We start from the raw sequence: 21,588 nt of genomic DNA, 5'->3' as shown, positions 1-21,588 counted from the left end.
ACAGTCTTCCGCCGAGAGGGTAGGCAAGTGCGCCGAGGCTATATACTCCTCTAGATGAGACGCAGGGGACACTGAGGGAGGAAGATTGTATAAGGTGGAAAAGAAGTCGCGAAAGGTCGCAGCAATCTGCCTTGGGAGAGCAACCCGCTGTCCCACCGGGGACTGAACGTGCGGGACGTAATTAGCCAGCCTCTGCGCCCGAATGGAGGATGCCAGCAGCCGGCCACATTTGTCGCCAGAAAGATAGAACTTCTGACGAGCTCTTTGTAAGTCAGCCTTAGCTTTCATAAAGAGAATGTCCTGAACCCTTTGGCGGAGTGCAATCAGTTCCAATTCCAATTCTCTCGAAAAGGATCGCTTATGCCTTGTTTCCAGGGCATGGATCTCATCCAACAGCTGCTCCAGCAGCTGCTGGCGCTATTTCTTAAGACGGGAGCCGTGTTTAATAAAAAGTCCGCGCACCACCGTCTTGTGCGCCTCCCATATCATGCCCGCGTCACAGTCATCCGGGTCATTCACCCGAAAGAACTCGGAAAGCTCGCGTTGAATCTCCGCTTGCACTTTGGTGTTCTGGAGGAGCGAGTCACTCAAGCGCCATACTCTGGACCCCATCTCCGATCCGTCAGTCAGGGAGTAAGTCAGGGAGATGGGCGCGTGATCTGAAAAGGTGATGGATCCTATCGAGGTGGACCGTACCGCGTGGAGTTGGCGGTGTGGCACCAAAAAATAGTCGATGCGAGAATGTCTGTCTGATGGGGTGGGGAATAGAACGAGTAGTCCCGTTCCCCGCCATGCTGGAGTCTCCAGACATCCACCAGTTGTGCACCATGGAGGGCTTGCAAGAACCTCTTCCGGTGTCCGTGGGGGATCGAGGACGTCCCCGAGGAGGTATCCACATTGGGCACCAGTGGCAGGTTGAGGTCGCCCCCTAGGATGAGCTGTCCCTCCTGAAACGTACTCAATTTCTCCAAAACGCCCACCATGAAGGAGGCCTGTCCCTCGTTAGGAGCGTACACGCACGCGAAGGTGAGGCGAGCTGGGCCCAGAGTCCCCTTCAAAAATAGATAACGGCCCGCAGGGTCCAGCAACGTTCCCTCACAATGCCAGGGGGCCTTAGCAGAGAGGAGGATCGAAACTCCCTTAGATTTTGCCACGGTGTTAGTGGCATGGTATGCAAAGGGATAGAAGCGGTTCTTAAGGAGTGGAAGGCGATCGTCCCGAAAGTGGGTTTCCTGAATGAAAGCTACATCCGCCCTGTTGCGGCGGAGTTCATTGAGGAGGACTTTCTGCTTCTCGGGGACGTTGAGCCCCTTGGCATTCAAAGAAACAATGTGAATGGCGTCCATGAGCCCGTACGGAGCGGGAGGTACACACAAACAAGGGGGGGGGAGGGGGAAGGAAGGTAAGAGTTGGGAGAAGAAAAGAACGGGGGCAGAAAGGAGGTGAAAGAATGCGAGGGAGAGAAGGAGTAAGAGGAGTGGAAAAGGTAGCAAAACTAAAGAGCAGAAATTACTGCACGAGCACCAGGAGGCACAGAGCCCACCAGGCGTCAACCTACTGGGGGTCTAGAGTTGCAGAAGGACAGACCAGGAAGTACAAAAAGGAAAAATGGAACCCGAGTCCGGATGTCCAACCCACCCATCACTGTGTATGTGGACAGAAGGGAGAGTAGAGAGTAGGAGGCGAAGGATACAGGGTACCATCATGAGAGAGACAGACCTATTAGTGAGTATCGCATGGAGGATAGATGTCAGAGATAGAAATAAGGAAAAACAGCGCGTCCGTAAGACGAAGAGCCCGGAGAGCGGAGTGTGAAAGAAGAGTTCGGCTTGCGGAAGGTGACAGAGAGCGGGTATCCCCATCTGTAGGTGGCGCCGCTGCGGCGGGCCAAATCCAGCAGAGGTCTGAGCAAGGCCCGTCGGTATAGCGTGGCCCTGGAAAGGTCTGGCATCAGCTTGAGGGCCGCTCCATCAAAGTCCAGAGTGCCCACATCCCACGCTTTCCGAATAATAAGTTCACGGTGGGCAAACCTGTGCAGGCGGCACAATACGTCACGCGGTCTGTCCGGGTCCGAGGAACGCGGACCCAGTGCTCTGTGCAGGCGGTCAAAGTCCATGCGGGGGGGTAAAGCCTCCCCCAATAGTTGTGCAAAGATCGCGGTGACCGTGGCTGGAAGGTCATCAGCACCCGTGGCCTCAGGCAGCCCCTTAATCCGGACATTGTTCCGCTGGCTACGGTCCTCCAAATCCTCCATATGGATCTGCATGGCCATGGTCACCTCCTCCTGGGACCGCAGAGCTGCCTCCACCGAAGCCAGGCGTCCATCCATTGCCTGTATAGTGGTCTCCCCCGCCGACACTCGATCTGCCACAAGCTGTACCTCAGCCCGGACCGCAGTCACCTCCTGATGGTGTTTCGCCTCCAGGCGGCCCACGATCGCCTCGATGTCGGCCTTTGTGGGGAGGGCACGCAGCAGGGCGCGGAGCTCAGAGCCCACCTCCACCCGAGCAGCAGGCTGAGAAGGGCTGGGTCCCGGGGCTCCAAAGGCAGCCGGAGTGTCCGACAGGGCTTCCGATGCAGCGGGGGAAGCCGGCGATGCTGGAGGAGGACTCGCATCCTGTAGAGGGGGAGAGCGTGCAGCCGCCATGTTTGTGGTGGCGGCGGGAGCCGGCGTGGGTGGAAAAAAGTGCTGAATATCTCCACAAACCGGGTTCCGGCGGGGGGTATTCGGTAATCCAGCTGCTCCCCTTGTCCTCCTTCGCCTCGCTGATCTCATCCCGGGCGTCAGCAGTGATCGTCGGCCGGGTAAAGGTCGGACAGGCACGGAGCTCGGGGAGAACACAACCTCAGCCGTCCATGTCTAGACCACGCCCCCGTAAGGTTAATTTTTTGCCATCTTTGTCCCATTGGGGAGATTTACATTTACTTCCTCTCCCATAGCCAAAACAGGAAGTGAGAGGAAATCCCTGAAAATTAATCGCTACTCATGGGGACCCTCAGGTCACCAGAACGTGTGTCCCCATTGGAAGATTTCCCCCTCCATTACCCAAAATTTGGGATTTTCTTTTACTTTGACTTTCAGTGATAATGGTAAACTGCACTAATGGAGAGGATGATTCTTCCTAGCGGGGGCACAGATATCAATGAAAGTTGACAGGTGTTCTTTTGCCTTTAGTTCTACTTCTAATTTAATGGGAACAGGCAGTAAAGGCACTTTAAAATAAGCCATCATTCACTCATGTAGCTAAAGGCATTGTGGAGAAATGAATCTCCAAAGTTTGGAACAGAGGCACTGACCTTTTTTTTTCTTTCCCCTGTTGTTGTTGCTATTGCAACAGAATCATGAAAGCCTGCTAGCCTTCACATTTTTACACATAGCATATGTGTCTAAACCCCTAGAAACTAAATCTAAATCTAAAGCCCATCTTAAAGTGTTTTAAACCCTATTAAAAAAAAAAAAAAAAAGGCCCTGTTCCTTTTAAAGCATGTTAAACAGCACAGTGCTTGTGCTGTGTAATTTGTCCCATTGTATGAAGTAAAATACCGGATTTATTCTGCCCACCACAGTAATCATGGCTGCTAATTCATGATACCGTGGTCAGTTTACGTGCCCCTGTCATTCCGCTCTTTGTTCTGAGTCTCTCCCTCTTCCCTTCCCTCCCTGGCTGTCAGTTCCAAAGCCTGTGTGTTAGAGAGCCGATCTTCTTCCCTCCTGCTACTTTTCCCTGTGGCTTGAAAACACCATTCATAAAAAAAACTGCCATCCGCTCTGTCTTATCAAGATCTAAAGTACTGTCTCCCCATTTTTTTTTTTTTTTTTTTACAATTCTAATCCTAAATACCTTCTCTCTCAGCACTGATGTGAGGACATGTGACCTTCCTCTGCTGGCTGGCTGACATAGGGTTGTCCCAACCATCCCTCCACATTCCTTAGATCAGGTAAGTAGAGCAGAGGAATGTTACAGGACTGCACATCAGTGCTGTGAGAGAAGGTATTTAGGATTAGAATTTCTAAAAAAAAAAAACTGACACACTGGACTTTAGAGCAGGGGTTTCCAAACTTTTCAAACAATGGGGCAGTTATCTGCCCTTCAAATTTTAGGGGGGCCAGACTGTGGCCTGTAGAAGTAGAAAATGCCCTGACATTGGTGGGAGTAAACAATGCCATAAGCTTGGTGGTCAGTGGGAGTAAAAAAATGCATCATCGGTATCAGTGGGAGGAATAATGCCCCATAATTGGTGTCAGTGGGAGAACAAGTTCCCAATCTCTGGTGTCAGTGAGAGGAATCGTACCCCATTGTTGGTGTCAGTGGGAGAAATAGTGTCCCGTATCAGTGGAAGGAATAGTGTCCCGTATCAATGGAAGGAATAGTTCCCCGTATTAGTGGAAGGAATATTGCCCCAAGGGCCGGATAAAGGCAATCAAAGGGCCACATTCGGCCCGCAGGCCGCATTTTGGAGACATCTGCTTTAGATCTTGATAAAACAGAGGGGGTGGAAGTTATTTATTATACTGACATAATCACTTTAAAGCAACATCCATAGTAACCTTCTGTGGTTAAATATTCACAGGATAAATTATGTTCAAAGTATTTTTTTTCCCAAATCAAGTTATCCTGCATTTATATGTATTTGTGACTACACACATTTACAAATGTTAAATCACGTTTACATGCGTTTAAACACAACAGAATCTAATCTGATTCGGGACATTCAGCATTCCTTTTTTCTCTAAACACAGCTAAACTGAACTGAAGGTAACTGAATTGTAAGTAAAGTCACAGTGTGAAAATTACCATTAATATATACAATTAGAAATGCCCTTTAAACACACATAATCGCAGGTTTTTCAATGCCAGTGTGAACGGGATTTTAGAGTTTTTGTTGTGATCCAGGAGTATCTTTGAAAATGAGTTACTTCACAGTTCAAGCAGCTAGACCGGTCAGAGTAGTTCTAAAGCTCCTATACTGCTTTTTAAGAATACTGTATATAAATACAAGTCCACAGTCTGGGCACAGGCGCACTTTAATGGAAGCACATGTGCATTAAAAGGCATAGGTGTGAATCCAGTTAGCATATATCACTTCATAATGTCTAACAAACTTCTCATACTACCATTTGTCTTAAGAAAAAGTGCAGTTGCTGAATACCATCAGATATGTAACACATTATACCCTTCTGCACCTTATTCAGGTTTCACTCTTCAGCATTGTTTCTCTTGTAATTAAACCAGGCTTTTCTTATTTTTTGCGTAGTTTTCTTGTTGCTCATATACATAGTCTATATATTCCTTCACTTGTGAGTGCTCTACAGCATTTTGAACTGTGATCAGTGGCTCTGGGATCTGTAACCTAAAGAGTGCACATAGTCTGTCCAGAGCTACAATGGACCATGTGCTTACTGCCAGAAAAGGAGGAAGCAAAATAAAAGATACTGCAGCACCAATAACCAACAAACATGGCATCAATAGTTTATTCAGTGGCTGCCTTTTTTCTAGGATTGTTCTTGCAATAGAGTTCCTGCTTTCTATTGTGCTGCAGAACAAAGTGGAACCAAGTGCAAGGCCTATTACGGGCAGCAACCAGTCAAATTTTTTGTCTTCATGGATGTATTTAAATGGACATCTCCATTCCCATATTTCACATACTGGTGGATTGTCTGAAAGTGAAAGGAAGGGATACTGGCTATAGGAAGCAGCAATTATCCAACAGGTTAGACTGAGAAGACAAGATTGCATGGTGAGAGTGGCTTCTGTTCTGGCTGGTCCACCCCGTTGGATTATATGAGATCGGCTCCACTCTTCACTGAAGCACACCCAAGGGAGCAGCAGAGGGATTTTTTTGTGGACCTCATTCTGAAAGCCCAGAAATCGCAGGAATATTACTTCTGTACTGGGAGACACAATCCAGCCACCACTCCATAAACTTAGCAGGAATCCTGTAAGAAATTAGCCATGTTAGAAAATAAATATTCATCCAAAATTTTTTTTTTCTGAATACAGATAGTATTAGGAAAGGTGGAAGCATACATTTTTACATTTCCTGAAATTCTCAGCAAAGCTAGCCACATTATATACCCACGGGTCTCTATGCTCCCTCCTATCTCTTCTATATTCACTTGTGGATACTGAATCAGTAAGCAGAGTTAGTACATGTGTAATTGGCTGTAATAACTGTTGATAACCCTATTGTTTTAAGCAAGTGGACATACATTCAGACTTGTATGACTTTTAAAAATGAACTCTGCCCTTTCTTTATTTTGCACCATCACTGCATATCCACCAAAACAAACTAGAAATCTATCCTTCACCATCTTCTGAATGCTAACAAATCTTGTATCCCTTTATGATGGAGTGACCCCTCCCCCAATATTATAAATACCTAGAGTAGAGGCAATGGAAGATCTCATACTCTGGTCCCAAGCAGACATGACATGCCGATCAGCCTGAGGAAGGAGCGCATGCTCTGAGAACGAGTCACTGTCGCCATGACGTAATCACGCAACCCGGAAGTGACGATGGATCGGCTACAGAGTGTCCCCGCGACCAGGAAGTGCGGACTGCCACCGTTTACTGCCTGTACACTGCAACCGCTCAAGCCATCCTGATCAAAATACCGGAGTGATAGACTATGATGCTTTTAACTATATTACCCTTGTGAGTACCTTTCTCTTGGTTCATTAAAATAAAATCTCAAGATACTGCACTTAGAGTGGTGCCTGTGTTTTCCTTCCAGTTGGCTCCAAGCATCTTCTACTTGTCACCAGAGCTGCCTCAGGAGTGCTTATTGGGATTTTTTTATGGACTTTTATATGGACTTATGAACTGTCCCTTTTCATTTCATTTGGTTGATCCCCTGTTGTTTTCTTTGTGATACCCGTGAAGTCCCTGGTAATACTTTTTTATCCCCGTTGTGCGCCAGTTGTTATTTTAAGCATGACATGTACCACAACACATGGTTTGCTGGAACAATTTAATGTTTTCAGCAGAAGTTAATGCCCTTTTACATGGAGATCCTTAAACACTTTACCAATAAACTGCCTATTCAGGTAAGGGGAGTCTGTGTATAAGAAAATAAACTGCACAGCTCTGACTAAAGTTGAATAACGTCCTTGCTATTGGTGTAGGCCATTTACATACCTCCCAAAGTCTGTCTGAAAAACGTGGGAGAAGGGATTATCCCTTCCCACCTTGCTGCTAGAACATTTGATTATGACCTCCCTAGTACCCAAACTTTATGCATCTTGATTTGATCCCTCCTGCTCCCCATCTTCCACTCCCTCTGCTTTTTTACATACCCAATCTAAATAGAAAAAAATAAATGGATTCAGAACCATAGTCACCTCTTTGCTGCAGCATCGGTGTGATGCTGCAGCTGTTCCATGTCTGCTCCAAAACCGAGTACTCAGCAATTACATTACTGCTGATTGCTCACTTCTCAATCTGATTAAAGCAGAGAGTAAGTAGTGGCTGTCAGTCAGCACTCCTGACTCCGCTCCTCCTGTGCTCACTCGAGTGGTGCAGTTGGAGCGAGCTGTAAATCAGGCAGCTTGGTGGATCCTGACAATATTTTTGGACTCCTTCCAGAGCCTGCCACATCAGTTGACAGCAGGCAATAGCCCTCCATAAGCTGAATCTGGTCACAGAAAAGCAAAGTAAGTGCACTCCTGTGACCAACAAGAGAAGTATGGCCAAAAAAGAGCTTTGGCCATACTTTTCTTTTAACCACTTGCTGACCACCAGCAATAAATGTACTGCTGACAGGCATACATCGCGGTGCTCATGCTGACTGAGCGCCGCCTCTGGGGGTGCGCAGTGGCTCACTCTGATCGGGATACTCGGTATTGGGCTGCTGTGAGTGGCCCAGATACTATGTGATCGCTATTCAATCACATGGCACATGGTAAACGAGCCATAAATGGAACTTATTCATGACATCATTGTTTACTACTGTGTGTGATTTGTGCTTGTTCACTAATGATCTTATGGTACCTGAGCCAATCACAGAACCTTGTACCTTGTAATAGCTGTGGGTCAATCACAGCATCACAATAGTAAACAATGAGTCATAAATAAAAGCCATTCACAACAGTTCAAAGGATTGTTGTTACAATCATCATCACTGTAACAAGTGAAAAAAATCACCCCTCTAGAGTAGTACAGTGTCAAAGTTGTGAAACTAAACTATTCTGATGACAGTATGTTAAAAAAAAAAAAAAAAGTTAAAAATGTATTTTTTAATGTATCCCTGATCCCTGCCGCCAGGGCCGCTGATAGGGGGGGACCACCGGTCCTTCTGTAGGGGGCCCTGGCCCTGTCACTTATCAGGGGGGCCCGGCCGGCAGCTTCAGACTTCATGTAGAATGTGACTGTGTACAGTCAGTTAGTGTACATAATATACTGTTCCCTGCCAGAGTCCTGGGTATTCATATTCCCTGCTGGGCTGAGGGGGGACCTCATCTGTTCCCCTCTAGAGCAGAGAGATCGCTGCAGCCTCTGGGGACTATTTTTTTTAATTTCGGGCGTCCCCACGGACTTGCACACACTTTCTTGTAATGTGGAAGTCCCGGCTCTGTAAGTCCCCGCTGCTGGCCTGCACACTGCCTGACTTCTTTAGCCAGTAAGTGCTGAGGGAATCAGGCAGAAGAGTGCTGGCAGGCTAGGGGCAGCTAGTTGGAGCCTGGAACTGGAAACGATCCGTGCAGGGCAGGCACACAGATGAGTCCTTGTGTGATCTCCACTCAGCAGCTTGTCCAGCAGTGCAGACACAGAGGGATCTGGCATAAGTCACACAGGAAAGGTACAGTCTCATGACATGACACAGCACACACCTTTCCCCATACCCTGGTTTATTGCCTATTTTAATATATATATTATATTATATCATATTATATTATATATATTTATATAGCAGGGAGCAGCCAAATATGGTGATCATTATCATCATGATGACAGTCACACTCACACAGTACAGGTGCTTTGAGCCACAGAGCCTGTACTGTGTGATTATCATGATGATAATGAAGATCATCATTGAAGAAAGAACAGTGAAATGCATATATATATATATATATATATATATTTTTTTTTTAAAGGGTATGTTTATTAAACTTTTGTAGACATTGCAGCAACAACAAACACTCAGGCTCGGTTCACATTTGTGCGATGCGGGAAGGCTGCGAATATGCAGCCTGTTCCCGCATCGCATCCGCACAAGAGGCAGTTCACACTGCCATATGCGATACGCAGGGGGTGTCAATTAAATGTTAACGACACCCCCAGTTGGATCGCATATCGCAGTGCGATCTGACAGTACGCACAGGATCGGATCGCACAAGTGTGAACCACTGTGTGACCCAATCCTGATGCGGCTGAAAAAAAGGGTCATGTGCGAGTTTGGTGCGGATACAGTGCGAATTCAGCCATACAAAGTGTATGGCTGAACTCGCATCCGCACAGGAGATCGCATGTAATGAAGGAGCAGTGCGCTCCAAATTACATGCGATCTCCGCAGCCGCAATAATGTGAACCGGGACTTAGTAAGTGGTAAAACAAAACTTGCAAAACAGGGCAGTGCACCGAGGCGCAGCTCAGACAAATACAAACAAAAGAAAGAAAGAAGAGAGATCCATTTATCCATGACAACAATGCTTAATGAAAGACCAAAATGGTCCAGCCGGCCATATATGGTTCGAATCCCGGCAGGTTCAGCAGGAACCAGCCGAGATTCAAACCATCTATGGACAGGCAAGTTGATCCACTTGATAGACTTGCATACAACCAGCCTGTCAGATTTCACATGCAATTATTGCTAGCAGCTAGCAAGTAATCATTGTGTTCTCCTAAAGGGGACCAGGTGGCAGAATCATTGTTTTCTCCTGACTATGGTTGCAGGAAATAAAATCGCATTATCTATGGCCTGCGTTAGGCCCCTATCACATTGGATGGACTCCGCTTTGTTCAGCGGAGGATCTCTCTACTGATCAGAGCAGAGTGGGCAGATGACAGGTCCATGTCCACTCAGTTTATGCAGAGCAGACATGGACAGAGCCCACTCTACTCTATGGGCAGTGGGGTGTAAATGGACTCCATTGTCTATTTACACCCGACCACCTAGATGGAGCAGGACAGACCCCCTTAGGGTTTTTTTATCGGACCAGATCAGAGGTAGGCAAGTTTAAACAGACACAAGTAGGTTTACATCCGCTGCTCCATAGAGGTAAATTGAGGGTCTGATTGGGTCCACCCAGGGCTGCCAATAAAGGGGGTACCATCGGGCCTCCTGTAGAGTTACTTATCAGGGGGGCCTGACCGTCAGCTTCCGACTTTGTTTCGAAGATAACTATCCCTGGAAGACAAAGCTGCATTTTTTAAGGCAGGTGGGCGGGGTCATGGGTGGGGTAAGGGGCGGGCTTTTGGGGGCCCCATCAGATAGACTGTACGGGGCCCCGTGATTTCTAACAGCTGCCCTGCCTGCCGCACCAGTCATTTGATGACGCTGTACTGCACTATTAACAGTATGTAAAAGGAAGAAAAAAAATTGTAATTTCTTAGTTTTCTTAAAACTTTGGTATGTCTATTTTCCAAAAAGGGGTGATTGGGGGGGGGGGGGGGGGTGGTATTTGTACTGTTCTGGCATTTCGGGGCCTCAAGCAATTAGATGGGCAATCAGTACATCAGGATTGTTCAATTTTCAAATATATATATATATATCATAGTTTTTATACTCTATAACAGGGGTGGCCCAGTCTTTTGAAGAGTGACTTGGTAACCGGTCGCAGGCCACAATGAGTGGAGCGGGTGGATGACAAGTCCGTGTCCATTCTTCATATGCAGAGCGTACACAGACACAGCCCGCTCTACCCTATGGGCCCTCCGATCCGCCCAGATAAAAGGGGACGGATCCCCTTGTGTTTTTTTAATAGATGGAATTGGAGGTAGGCAGGTGTAAATGGATACAAGTCTGTTTACATCTGCTGCTCCATAGAGGTGAATAGAGGGTCCGACTGGGTCTGCCTGAAAAATGGACATGTGGAACCAATTGTATGAAATGAAAGTGGCCTAAGCCTGCTTTCACACTGATGATGGGCTGCAGTTTACCCACACCATGGGTGCAGCGCGGTGCACCTGTGGGTTAGCTGCACTTTGCCATAGACTTATATCCTGTAGGTCTTTTGCACTTTCTGAAAGTGTACCAAACCCACAGGTAATAACAGAAATCTATGGCTCAGTGCAGGTATCTGGCAGATGCACTGCACCTACGGATCAGTTTGCAAGCAGCCCAGAGTAACCAGTGCAGAGAACAGATATGCCCATTGCTTTTTGATTTTAGGTAAAAACTGACCTCAATCTTTACTTCAGGAATCCTGCAGGTATCGCCGGCTGTTGCTGTCCCGGACGGAGTGCAATTGGTGTCACTTCGCCTGTGACAGGAGCTGGTGCTATACCGGAAGCATCGACTTTGCTCTCTTTTGCAGCCATATGCTTCTTCTACCCCTGGCTCTATTCTCAACACTGATGCTCTGGGGTTGCAACTTTCACCCAGATAATCAAATATATAGTGATTTAATTTATTTAAATTTAAATAAATGTAAGATATTTAGCAGACTACATTGTGGCCTAAATTTATGAAAAAGGTTATTTATGTACATGAACGTATTTTTAATGATGTTTCTTGTTAGTTAAATCTCAATTCTGGCTGTTATAATATAGTGTAGTTACATTGGTCTGTCTTGGACAATTGTAAGTATGCATATGCCACACCTGCGGGACCGCTGGGGAAGCAGAGAATCACTGTAGTAGCCTTAGCTTAGTAGACCGCTGTCTTCTGGGTCCAGTGTGTTCTCTGATCGTAAGAGGTGGGGTTGTAGCGTTTACAATATCCACCTAGTCCAATCGGGGAATGCCTTACATTCATTGAGAAAAATACAAGGTATTCTGTAAATGGCGCCCATGCTGGGTGAATGACCCCCTGTGTTCAATAACATTAGGGCAGCCGCTTGGCACATGATGCGGAAGATAGCGGTAATCACTGTAGTAGCAGAGATTACCAGAGTGATTTTCAGCTTTTACAGGTATAGCATATGCATACTTAAATTGGTCCAAGGTTAACCAATATAATTATGCTATAAAAACCATACCTGGAATTCAGTTTTAATAGCATTCCAATTTATAGCCTTATAACAAATGACCTTTTCCTGATTCCTCAGTGCTTCATTACAAACGTTTTCTTGATTATTATCTTTGCACACATAATAGATGCCACCAAAGTGTAATGCTGGACATACAAATATCGTTCAAACTCATTTTCGAAAAACTAACACTCGGCCGTGACAGCAGACGATAGTGCCATCATTTAATGACCGAATTTCAATCGATTGTTCAATGGACAAAATGAATCCTTTTTTCGTTCATTTTGTCACATATGCCTAGTGCAAACAGTTCAGGTAAGAAACACATTAACCTTTCAATTTAACGTTCGTTCGGCAGAATTTTCCAAACCTCTCCTTCGATTTTCAGCTCTGACAAGTTCAAACTGATTTTCTATTTGTGCCCATTAACTGGGCGAAAAACAAAAGAACGGACCAAATGACAGATTTTCAAACGATTTTTCGGCTAGTGTATGGTCAGCATTAGTCACTTGTGTGTCATAGTTCACAAGCCTGAAACAATATCTAATTTTCAGCAGCTTAGTATTGAAATGGTTGCATAAGTATACACTGATCAGCCATAACTATATGACCACTAACAGGTTAAGTGACTACATTGATTATTTTGTTACAATGGCATCTGACAGTTGGTGGGACATATTAGGCAGCAAGTAAACATGTTGTTCCTGAAGTTTGTGTGTTAAATGCAGAAAAAATGAGCATCTCAGTTTGTTGTGTATGGGGCTGTGTAGCTGCAGACTGGTTAGGGCCCGTGTCCACAGCCACAAGTGCCTACAATGGGTGTGTGAAGATCAAAACTTGAAAATGGAGCAATTGAAGAAGGTAGCCTGGTCTCATAAATCGCGCTATTTTATCATGTGGATGGCCGGGGGGTGTGTGCGTCACTTACCTGGGGAAGACATGGCACCAGAATGCTGTATGGAAACAAGGCAAGTCGGTGGAGGCAGTATGATGCTTTGGGCAATGCTCTGCTCAGAAACCTTGGATCTTGCAATTAATGTGGATGTTACTTGATACATGCAACCTACCTAAATATTGTTCCTGACCAAGTACACCCGGTCATGGAAAAGGTATTACCTGTCGGCAGTAGCCTCTTTCAGCAGTTTAATTCCCACTGTCATGCTGCAAACATTATTCAGGAATGGTTGGAGGTACCCAATGAGTTTGAGGTCTTGACTTGGCCTCCAGATCTCAATCCAATCAAGCGTCTGTGGGATGTGCTGAAAAAAAGTCCAATCCATGGAGGCCCCACCTCGCTACTTACAGGACTTAAAGGTTCGGCTACAGGTGGCTTGGTGCCGGATACCACAGCATACATTTAGAGGTCCAGTGGCATCCATGCCTCAATGGCTCAGGGCTGTTTTGGCAGCAAAAGGGGACCTACTAAAAGTGGAATTTTACCCAAAAGAAGAAAATTTCACTTTTCCCCCCTCCTCTCCCATATTTGGAATGTCTTTCTTTGAAGGGGGGGGCGTTGTTGTGGGTAACTGATTTTTACAGGTACCTGCTCCCACTTCCGGTGGAAGTTTGGGCCCCCCTTTCACCCTCTTGGGACATGTCACAGGTCCCAGGAGACTGCTAAACCATTCACGGGGCGCAGCGCATGGGGCAGCCAGCTGTGGAGCCACAAGAAATCACAGTCGGCTGCCCACAGTTAAGATGCTAGTGCCTGGACCCAAAGACCAGCAAAGAACAATGTTGAGTGAGGACATGGCTGGATCTTTGGACAGGTAAGTGTGTGTTTTTTTTTTTTTAACCGCTTGCCGACTGCTCACAGTATATTTACTGCGGCAGTCAGCCCCTCACAGGCAGAGTGACGTAGGTCTACGTCGCTCGCCTGTGAGGCTCTGGGGAGCGAGCGCGCTCCCGCGCGGTCACGGACCCCCCCGCGCGTGTGACCAGTGGACCCGATGTCCGCCGGTCACTCGGCGATCGGCGGGGGAGAGGGAGAATGTCAGGCAGCTTGTGTAAACAAGCCACCTGTCATTCTCCTCGCTGTAAAAACACTGATCACATGGATCTACTATGTAGATCCGTTGATCAGTGTCCTTACAGCTCAAGCCACAGCCAATCACAGTAGAAAGCACACCCCTAGGGACACACACAGCCCCTCCCTCCCAAATAAAGTTAACCCCTTCACTACCAGTGTATTTTTACAGTAACAGTGCATATATATATAGAACTGATTACTGTAGAAATGTCACTGGTAACCCCAAAAGTGTCAAAAATGTCAGTCAAGGGTCCGATCTGTCCGCCCCAATGTCGCAGTACCGCAAAAAAAATCGCAGATCGCCACCATTACACGTTAAAAAAAAAAAAAACACCAAAAATGACAGAAATCTTTCCCTTAGTTAGTAAATGCGATAACTTTTGCGCAAACCAATCAAAATACGCTTTTTGCGATTTTTTTTTTTTACCAAACATAGGTAGCATAAAACAAATTGGCCAAAAATGTTAAAAAATTTTGATGTTTACATTTTTTTTTTGGGGGAATTTCATATAAAAAAATGTGAAAAATATTGTTATTTTTGCAAAATGTACGCTCTTTTTTTGTTTATAGCGCAAAAAGTAAAAATCGCACAGGTGATCAAATACCACCAAAAGAAAGCTCTGTTTGTGGGAAAAAAAGGACGCCAAATTCGTTTAGATACAGTGTCGCACAACCGCGCAATTGTCTGTTAAAGTCACGCAGTGCCGAATCGCAAAATACCCCCTGGTCGTTTAGCAGGAAAATCCTTCGGGGCTTAAGTGGTTAAAGGCAGAAGCTACAGTATTTGTAGCTGCTGACTTTATAATTTGCATTTACAGGATGAAGGTCTTCTTCAATATTACATGGGTGGTCATAAAGTTATGGCTGATCAGTGTACAGTGATCATAGTCTCCCTTTAGTTAGGGATTTCTAACACTTGTATAAAAAGCAGCAGATAATTTAGAGGAAGTAAGCAGAAATACGAAGATATGGTCAAAAAATAGAGTCGCCATCCAAAGTGAGGTGTTGCTAGGGGCCTGGGTATATTGGAGCAGGTAATCACAAAATAAAAATAAGGTAAACTAATAATTTAGTTAGCTGGCAGGCATTATTCAACTAATCTCATTTAAGTTAGGCTTGCTTTTTGTATTTTATCAGAAAATAAACCACTGGAATTAGTAGCAGTATGGCCATTGATTGAAATGTTTCATAACACTTGTTTAAGTAAGCCAGCTTTACTTTGATATTGCTGGGTAGGTTTCTAATGTAGCAGAAAGCATGCATCAATCCTTGCAAAATCCATAGAATTTAGCAGTCTGAATTAGCCCTTAAGAAGGCCTTTTATTTGTTTTTACTGTGGAAATTACAGAATCACACGTAGTGTAGTCTTTGCAATCATCTGCCTGTCTGTTTAAATAGGAATTTATAAACATTTTTCACCTACTTCATATATCTTTGCTGTTTTATAATTCTCTATTCATTAATCAGTTATTTTTCCTAACTTCAGACGGACTCCATTTTATAACACTCATAGATCATGAACAGTAAAATACATAGAAAGTTTTGTAAACTCTTTAAAAGTTTAGGCCAGGTAATATAATTGCCTTAAAATGAGAGCTGTATTATTCATTATACCTCGAGTAGAGAGATTCGTTTTTCTTGCACTGCAAGTATGAATAATCAGTTGAAAAAAGGGACGACATGTGAAAGTCTCACCTGTGATCACTGTGTCGGTTACCATGAGGATGAGCAGCGAGATGACAGATGCTTGGTTGCGAACTTCTCGTAGACACAGGAATGGCAGAAAATCAAAGAAGCATTTTCCAGCCTGCAGACACAGGATAGTCTCTACAATACCCATATTTGTAAAGTATGCCTTCATCTCTCATGTGCCCTATCGGATATATTATTGCAGAGCATTTGGTAATCTGTCATTACTTCATAGCCATCGTTAACAGCAGCAGATGCTATCGTCAGTTTTTTTTTTTTTATATAGACTTGCTTGTCTTGTTTTCCTTTCTCACTAGTTTGCTTCCTTTTAGAAGTTTGTCAATCTTTTCATCGGTTTAGGAGCCTCTGGAAGATTAATGAACTCTTTCGATCAGTCACATAGCCTGTTTGCTTGAAGGCGCTCTTCTAACTGTGCCTTCACTGCAAGCTTTCTCTTCTTTTCTGTTTGTATATTTGCTTTTGAGGTAATTAACCTGTAGAGCAGGTAGATCAGCTAAAGCAGGTAGGGGTTGTCTCACACCCCAGGGCTTCCCAGAGAAACGCCTACAGATCAGAGATTGTCTGTTGGTGACACACCCACACAACTATCTCTCATGATTTGTCCCTTTGTTTTAGCCATGCTATAAAGTTTTTTTTTTTGTTTTTTTTTTGCGTCGAACATTACTCACCACTATCATCGCTGACTGCTTCTAATATTCTGCCTCCATCATTTGCACAATTTTTGTTTTTCTGTTGATCTGTGGCACTATGGCAAAGCTATACATTTACCATGGCAGGCATCTTGGGTGACAGCTTGCGTAATTCATTATGATTAAAGCAGTCTTTTCACAGTCAATATTTACACTGGGTTTACATATATGCATACTGGATCAACTGCGGGTATTGTGTATATGGGATTGTATGCTTGGGTTTTCTTTAGTGCTTTTTTTTTTTGTTGAGCCAGATAGACTTTTGTCTTTTTTCAACCTAACTATGTGAATTGGACTGGCTTTCAATAAAGCCACCTCACACGTGTGCAGGGCGGCCACAGTGTGGTTTTAAAAAGGGCCCTGTGCTTTTTTGGGTCTGGTTTAGGTGCGATTTTGTGTAAAAATTTGCACCTGAAGCGTGAACAGAACTGCGCCAGACTGCCCCACTGAAATCACAACCGCATATGTGAACCCAGCCTACTACCAAATGTCAACTCTATAGCTTACAAATAACTCACCGGTGAACCAAATTTCTGCTCCAGAATGCCCCTGGAGACTATTTGTCTGTTGGATATGACCATGTTACGTCACAGAGAAGGTAAGTAGCCTGTTATTACATGTCAGAAACTCTGCAAATGTAGGTAGCCAGGGAATCGTTAGAGATAGAAATGAAAGCCTGATGTAGAACTATAGACAAAACTTTTTTTTTTTCCTATTGGGTAGAGTAGGGGAGTTATAACCCCTGTCAGATTTATTTTTTTTCTTTTCACTATCTTTGTCCCATTGCAAAGTGTCTCTTCACTTCCTATCCCATAGCCAAACATGAAGTGAGAGGAAATCCCTGCAAATTAAAGCGTTAGTATACTCCTTTATTTGACTTTTACCTACAGGTAAGCCTATAATAAGGCTTACCTGTAGGTACAATTAATATCTCCTAAACCTGCACGGTTTAGGAGATATTCAACCTGTATGCAGCCACTGACGTCAGCGGCGCATGCGCTCTGAAGGTCCGGCGGACCTTCAGAGCTCCTTGCCAGGCCTTGCCAGAAAGTAAAACTCCTGCGTGCATGCGCGGGAGTGACGTCATCTCGGCTCCAGCCACTCAAAGCGCCGGAGTCGCCGAACCCGGAAGAGACGCAGAGAGAGGCAACATGACGGCGCCCTCTGTGTTCTCCAGACGACAGTGTCGGGGCTTCTTTCGAAGGTAAGTATTTCATAATGAGCTAGTATGCGATGCATACTAGCTCATTATGTCTTTGTCCTGCAGGGTTTTTTTTTTGTTGTTTTTTTTTTTTGAGGATACAACCGCTTTAAGGGAATTCCTTGGGGACCTCCAGCTCACCAGAACTGATATCCCCATTGAAAGATCTTCCCAATATTACTTTTCTGGGGACAACTTATAATTTGGGGTTTTCTTTTACTTTCAATTATAATGGTAAACAGGACAAAAAGAGGAGCCGAATCTCCCTAAGGGGGGGGGGGGGGGGGGGCACAGATGGCAATAAAAATGGACATGCATTCTAATCCCGCTCCACTCTATCCAAAACCCAAAAAAGTTTTACCTTTAGTTTAACTCTTGACTTTAGTCCAAAAGTCAGTGTTTTCATAATCCAGGATTGTTCAGGCTGTATGTTTAGGGAAAGGAGGATTGTGTTTGAAACAGTTGATGGAGTAGACTGAGCATACCATTGTATTTATAGTACATATTTGAGAAATGGTACAAGCATTAAGGTCACATTGTGCCAGTACAAAGGTACTGTGAGCTACTGCATTGTCGTCTTACAACAGAAGGTATGTTGATGTCCTCACTTTGGCCTAAAACATGAAGTTCCTTCTCTGCTTATAGGTAAGTGAACAGTCATGCAAATAAAACCATTCCTTTTTACCCCTTTTATCCATCAGTGCATCAAGAACTGCTGGTGCATAGCACGGATATAACCATAATTTCCAGAGCCAGTATTACCAACTTGCAACCAACTCAAAATCTTGTGAGACTAGTAGTCAGAGGCACACTTCCTTAGAGGATAGACCTCAGATGTTATAATATTTTTTGTTTCTTTTTTTATTTTTTTAATGAACAGGCAGAACTGGATGCCATGTTGATGGAATGTGCAGGAGATGGGATTCCACTGATTGCTGCTGCAGTTGGAGGTGCAACATTTGCTCCATATTTTGCGGGTTTTCTTCCATTACTACTAAGTAATATGGTGAGAGCAATAATTTTATGTAGCATTGTATTATGTTTTTTTTCTAAGAGATCCAGTAAGCATTGCACATGTTAGCTAGTATGCTAACCTTAATTGCCAATTCACATCAATTTACTTTTAGTATGGATTTGTATCCCTTCTTATCCACACAGACAGCAGTGAAAGTGGCTCTCCAAACAGTGTTTCTGACTTTTGGCAACATATGTACAGATTTGAGCTTTAGCTTGAGTATGTTTTATTTTTTATTATTTATCCCATAATATATACAATATACACAATTCGCTCTAATGATGGGAGAATGAAAAGAGAACAGATTACCAAAGAAAGAAAAAAAAAAACGTTCAGCCTTACGTTTCAGGTTATCATTTTTTTTTTATATAAGATTATACTCTTGCTAACCCCTGTGAGGAGGCCCTCTCTCGTGCAGAAGTGTTAAAACTGACACACAAAAAAAGTGTCAGGATAATATTAAATACATTTAAGGCCCTTTGCACACTTATGCGACCTAAAAGTCGCGCGATTTTACCGTGATTTTGTTGCCGCTTTTTTACCACGATTTTGACTGGACTTGATGCAATGCCTATGTCTTTGGACCTCAAAACGCATTAAAATCATCCCAAAGTGGTGCAGACTACTTCAAAGTCATTGCAAATTGAAGTCGTACAGATCTGAACAGTACTCATTTGAAATCATGGAGTCCAACTTGTCATGCGACTTTGCAGTCCCAAATCGCAGGACGAGTCACACAAGTGTGAAAGAGGCCTAAAGTAGGGCTGCACCTTTGACTAATAGTGCAACTGTTTAGAGAAAGTTCTGTGTGCTGTTATTCATTTGTATTCTCTTTCAGAAGGAGATTGTACAGCGGATATGTACAAAGCTGCAGTTACACTTTAAAAGCTTTGTTAAGTTAACATTTGTGTCCTTCAGGAGCCCAGAGATTAAGTCAGTTTTCAGGCCTAATCTCAGGCAGGAGACCTACATGTGGAGGGTTTAGGGCTGCCTCTAAGCTAACCTTTCTGGTCTGAAGGGTGGATCAGTAGTACACACAACTATCATGGCCCAGATTTCCATTACTGGAGCTTGTAGGCAACCTAAGTAAGGCTAAGTTCAAATGAGCATCTATTATTGTTACACTTCTGAAAAGCGATCCACGGTGGATCACTTTTCAGAGGTCTTTGACAGGCGGTGAGGAAGTGATATGTCACCTTTCCACCACCTATTTTAACTATGTAAATGCTGCACCACCATGGGGCAAACACATGCATTGCATGCAGTTTTAGGGCTGTTGCGGCACTGCCCGATTCACTTCAGTAGATCACGTCTGGCAGCGGTACTACCTGCTGTATGTGACCAGGGGTATCATTTATGCGGCAAAGGCAATTTTTACACCCATCTAGCTGCCTATCTAGCAGGTTAAGATAGGTGATTGGGTGGGTGGCGCAACCACCTAATTTTACCACGCCCAACTGCATATGTAAACAAGCCCTAATGCTACCCTCTACTAAGATCAGTTCTTTTACACGAATAACATTTACTCTTTTTTTTCTGGCCCTAACCTAGCTTGGAATATTTTGGCAACTGTATTACTTGACTATTTTGATAATGGAATTAAAATTTCTTTAGACAGTAACTATCACTGAGAGGTGATTCTACTATATTATTAATGAATATAGAAATAAAAATGTGGCGCTACCTCTAAAGCAACAAAAGAATAACCCACTCAACTCTTCAGCAGCGCATACTATGTTCTTATACGCGTTAAGCATAAAAATAACAAGTACATTAAATACGATATAATTAGGCATGAAAAGCAAATAAAAAAATATTTAAAAATTCTCAGTGAAATTCCTACTGGGTAGTGAGCCCAAATTACCAGTGCAGTACATAAAAAAAAATGTGCAAACAACAAATAAATAAAACATCTATTTTATATAAGAAAAGAATGACCCTACTGGGTAGTAAACCCAAATCCCCAGTGATTTTATTCCCTACTCAGGCTTGATGGATTCTTTTGATTTTTTTTTTGGTTATTGGTTATTGTTTTCTGTATTATGTATGGAAATGTGTCCATCCTTTATTTCTTACACAGAAGCCAAGCTGTTCCCCTGCAGAAAAGTCATTTGGAGGAGGTATTCTGGCAGAATCAGTAGTAAGTTTGAGTGGGGCAGTTGTACAGTTTGTGCCCCAGATACTTCCTGCACTGATCTCTGGAGCACAGGACAAAGATGATGAGGTTCGCAGTAATTCTATGTTCGGACTCGGGGTTCTGGCAGAACATGGAGGTGCCTCAATGCACAAGTATCCTACAAAAATAGTCTATATTTCTTACTCCCTCCTTCTACTCAAATACTTTACCAACCTATTGCACTGAAGGCATTCATATAAAGAAATGCCTTGGTAATAAGAACAACACTTGCCTGTATGACATTTAGATAACTAAAGAATGCTTGTAAATTTCTTGTTTTTCTGCCTTTCAAACTTTGATGTGAGAATTAGTTCTGTATCTCCTTAGAAAGTGCCACTTTTGTCCTTGACATGTATACAGACATTACCCTAAGTTGCTTTCAGTATTATCGTCTATAATCAGCTGTGAGAAGAATGATCGCGCTCTGGACAATGTGTGCGGGGCAGTGAGTCGGATGGTGTTAAGTCATCCAGGGGGAGTGCCATTGGAGCAGGTAACAGTTTATGCACAGTTGTCTTTGGATTGCATTGGTCAATGCTGGAAAATTGTATAGATTTGACTGGAATCTAAAATAGCCTCTTGCCCAGGTAGCCTGTCACTTCTGTTAACTAAGATTCCCCCTTGTTACCCCACTTGAA

At 44.1% G+C, this 21,588-nt stretch overlaps 2 protein-coding genes across 3 annotated transcripts in view; one reads left to right on the top strand and one right to left on the bottom strand.

Moving 5' to 3' along the window:
• The window catches only part of LOC309544236 (uncharacterized protein), a 110,866-nt gene extending 94,604 nt beyond the window's left edge, over positions 1–16,262 (bottom strand). The window contains exons 1-2 of one of the 2 annotated variants that reach the window (XR_014224843.1): positions 15,855–16,262; positions 5,117–5,938 (exon numbers count right to left, since the gene is read on the bottom strand). Coding sequence is in view for 1 of the 2 variants with exons in the window: in XM_082243129.1 (XP_082099255.1) it covers positions 5,226–5,938; positions 15,855–16,020 (879 nt within the window). In the remaining variant the exon portion in view is untranslated. Of the gene's footprint in view, positions 1–4,948; positions 5,939–15,854 lie in introns of those variants that run through there. The other variant, XM_082243129.1, reaches the window with a different exon arrangement.
• IPO4 (importin 4) overlaps positions 1–21,588 on the top strand; it is a 235,985-nt gene that overhangs the window by 181,600 nt on the left and 32,797 nt on the right. Inside the window, exons 25-27 of the mRNA XM_082243128.1 lie at positions 18,640–18,765; positions 20,855–21,063; positions 21,311–21,443. Of these exons, the coding sequence (XP_082099254.1) occupies positions 18,640–18,765; positions 20,855–21,063; positions 21,311–21,443 (468 nt within the window). The remainder of the gene's footprint in view (positions 1–18,639; positions 18,766–20,854; positions 21,064–21,310; positions 21,444–21,588) is intronic.

The sequence above is a fragment of the Pelophylax lessonae genome (genome assembly GCF_965119305.1).
Source record: "Pelophylax lessonae genome assembly, chromosome: 1".
Lineage (NCBI taxonomy): Eukaryota > Metazoa > Chordata > Amphibia > Anura > Ranidae > Pelophylax > Pelophylax lessonae.
The sequence above is the reverse complement of the archived record's forward strand: the minus strand, read 5'-3'. Positions and strand labels throughout refer to the sequence as shown.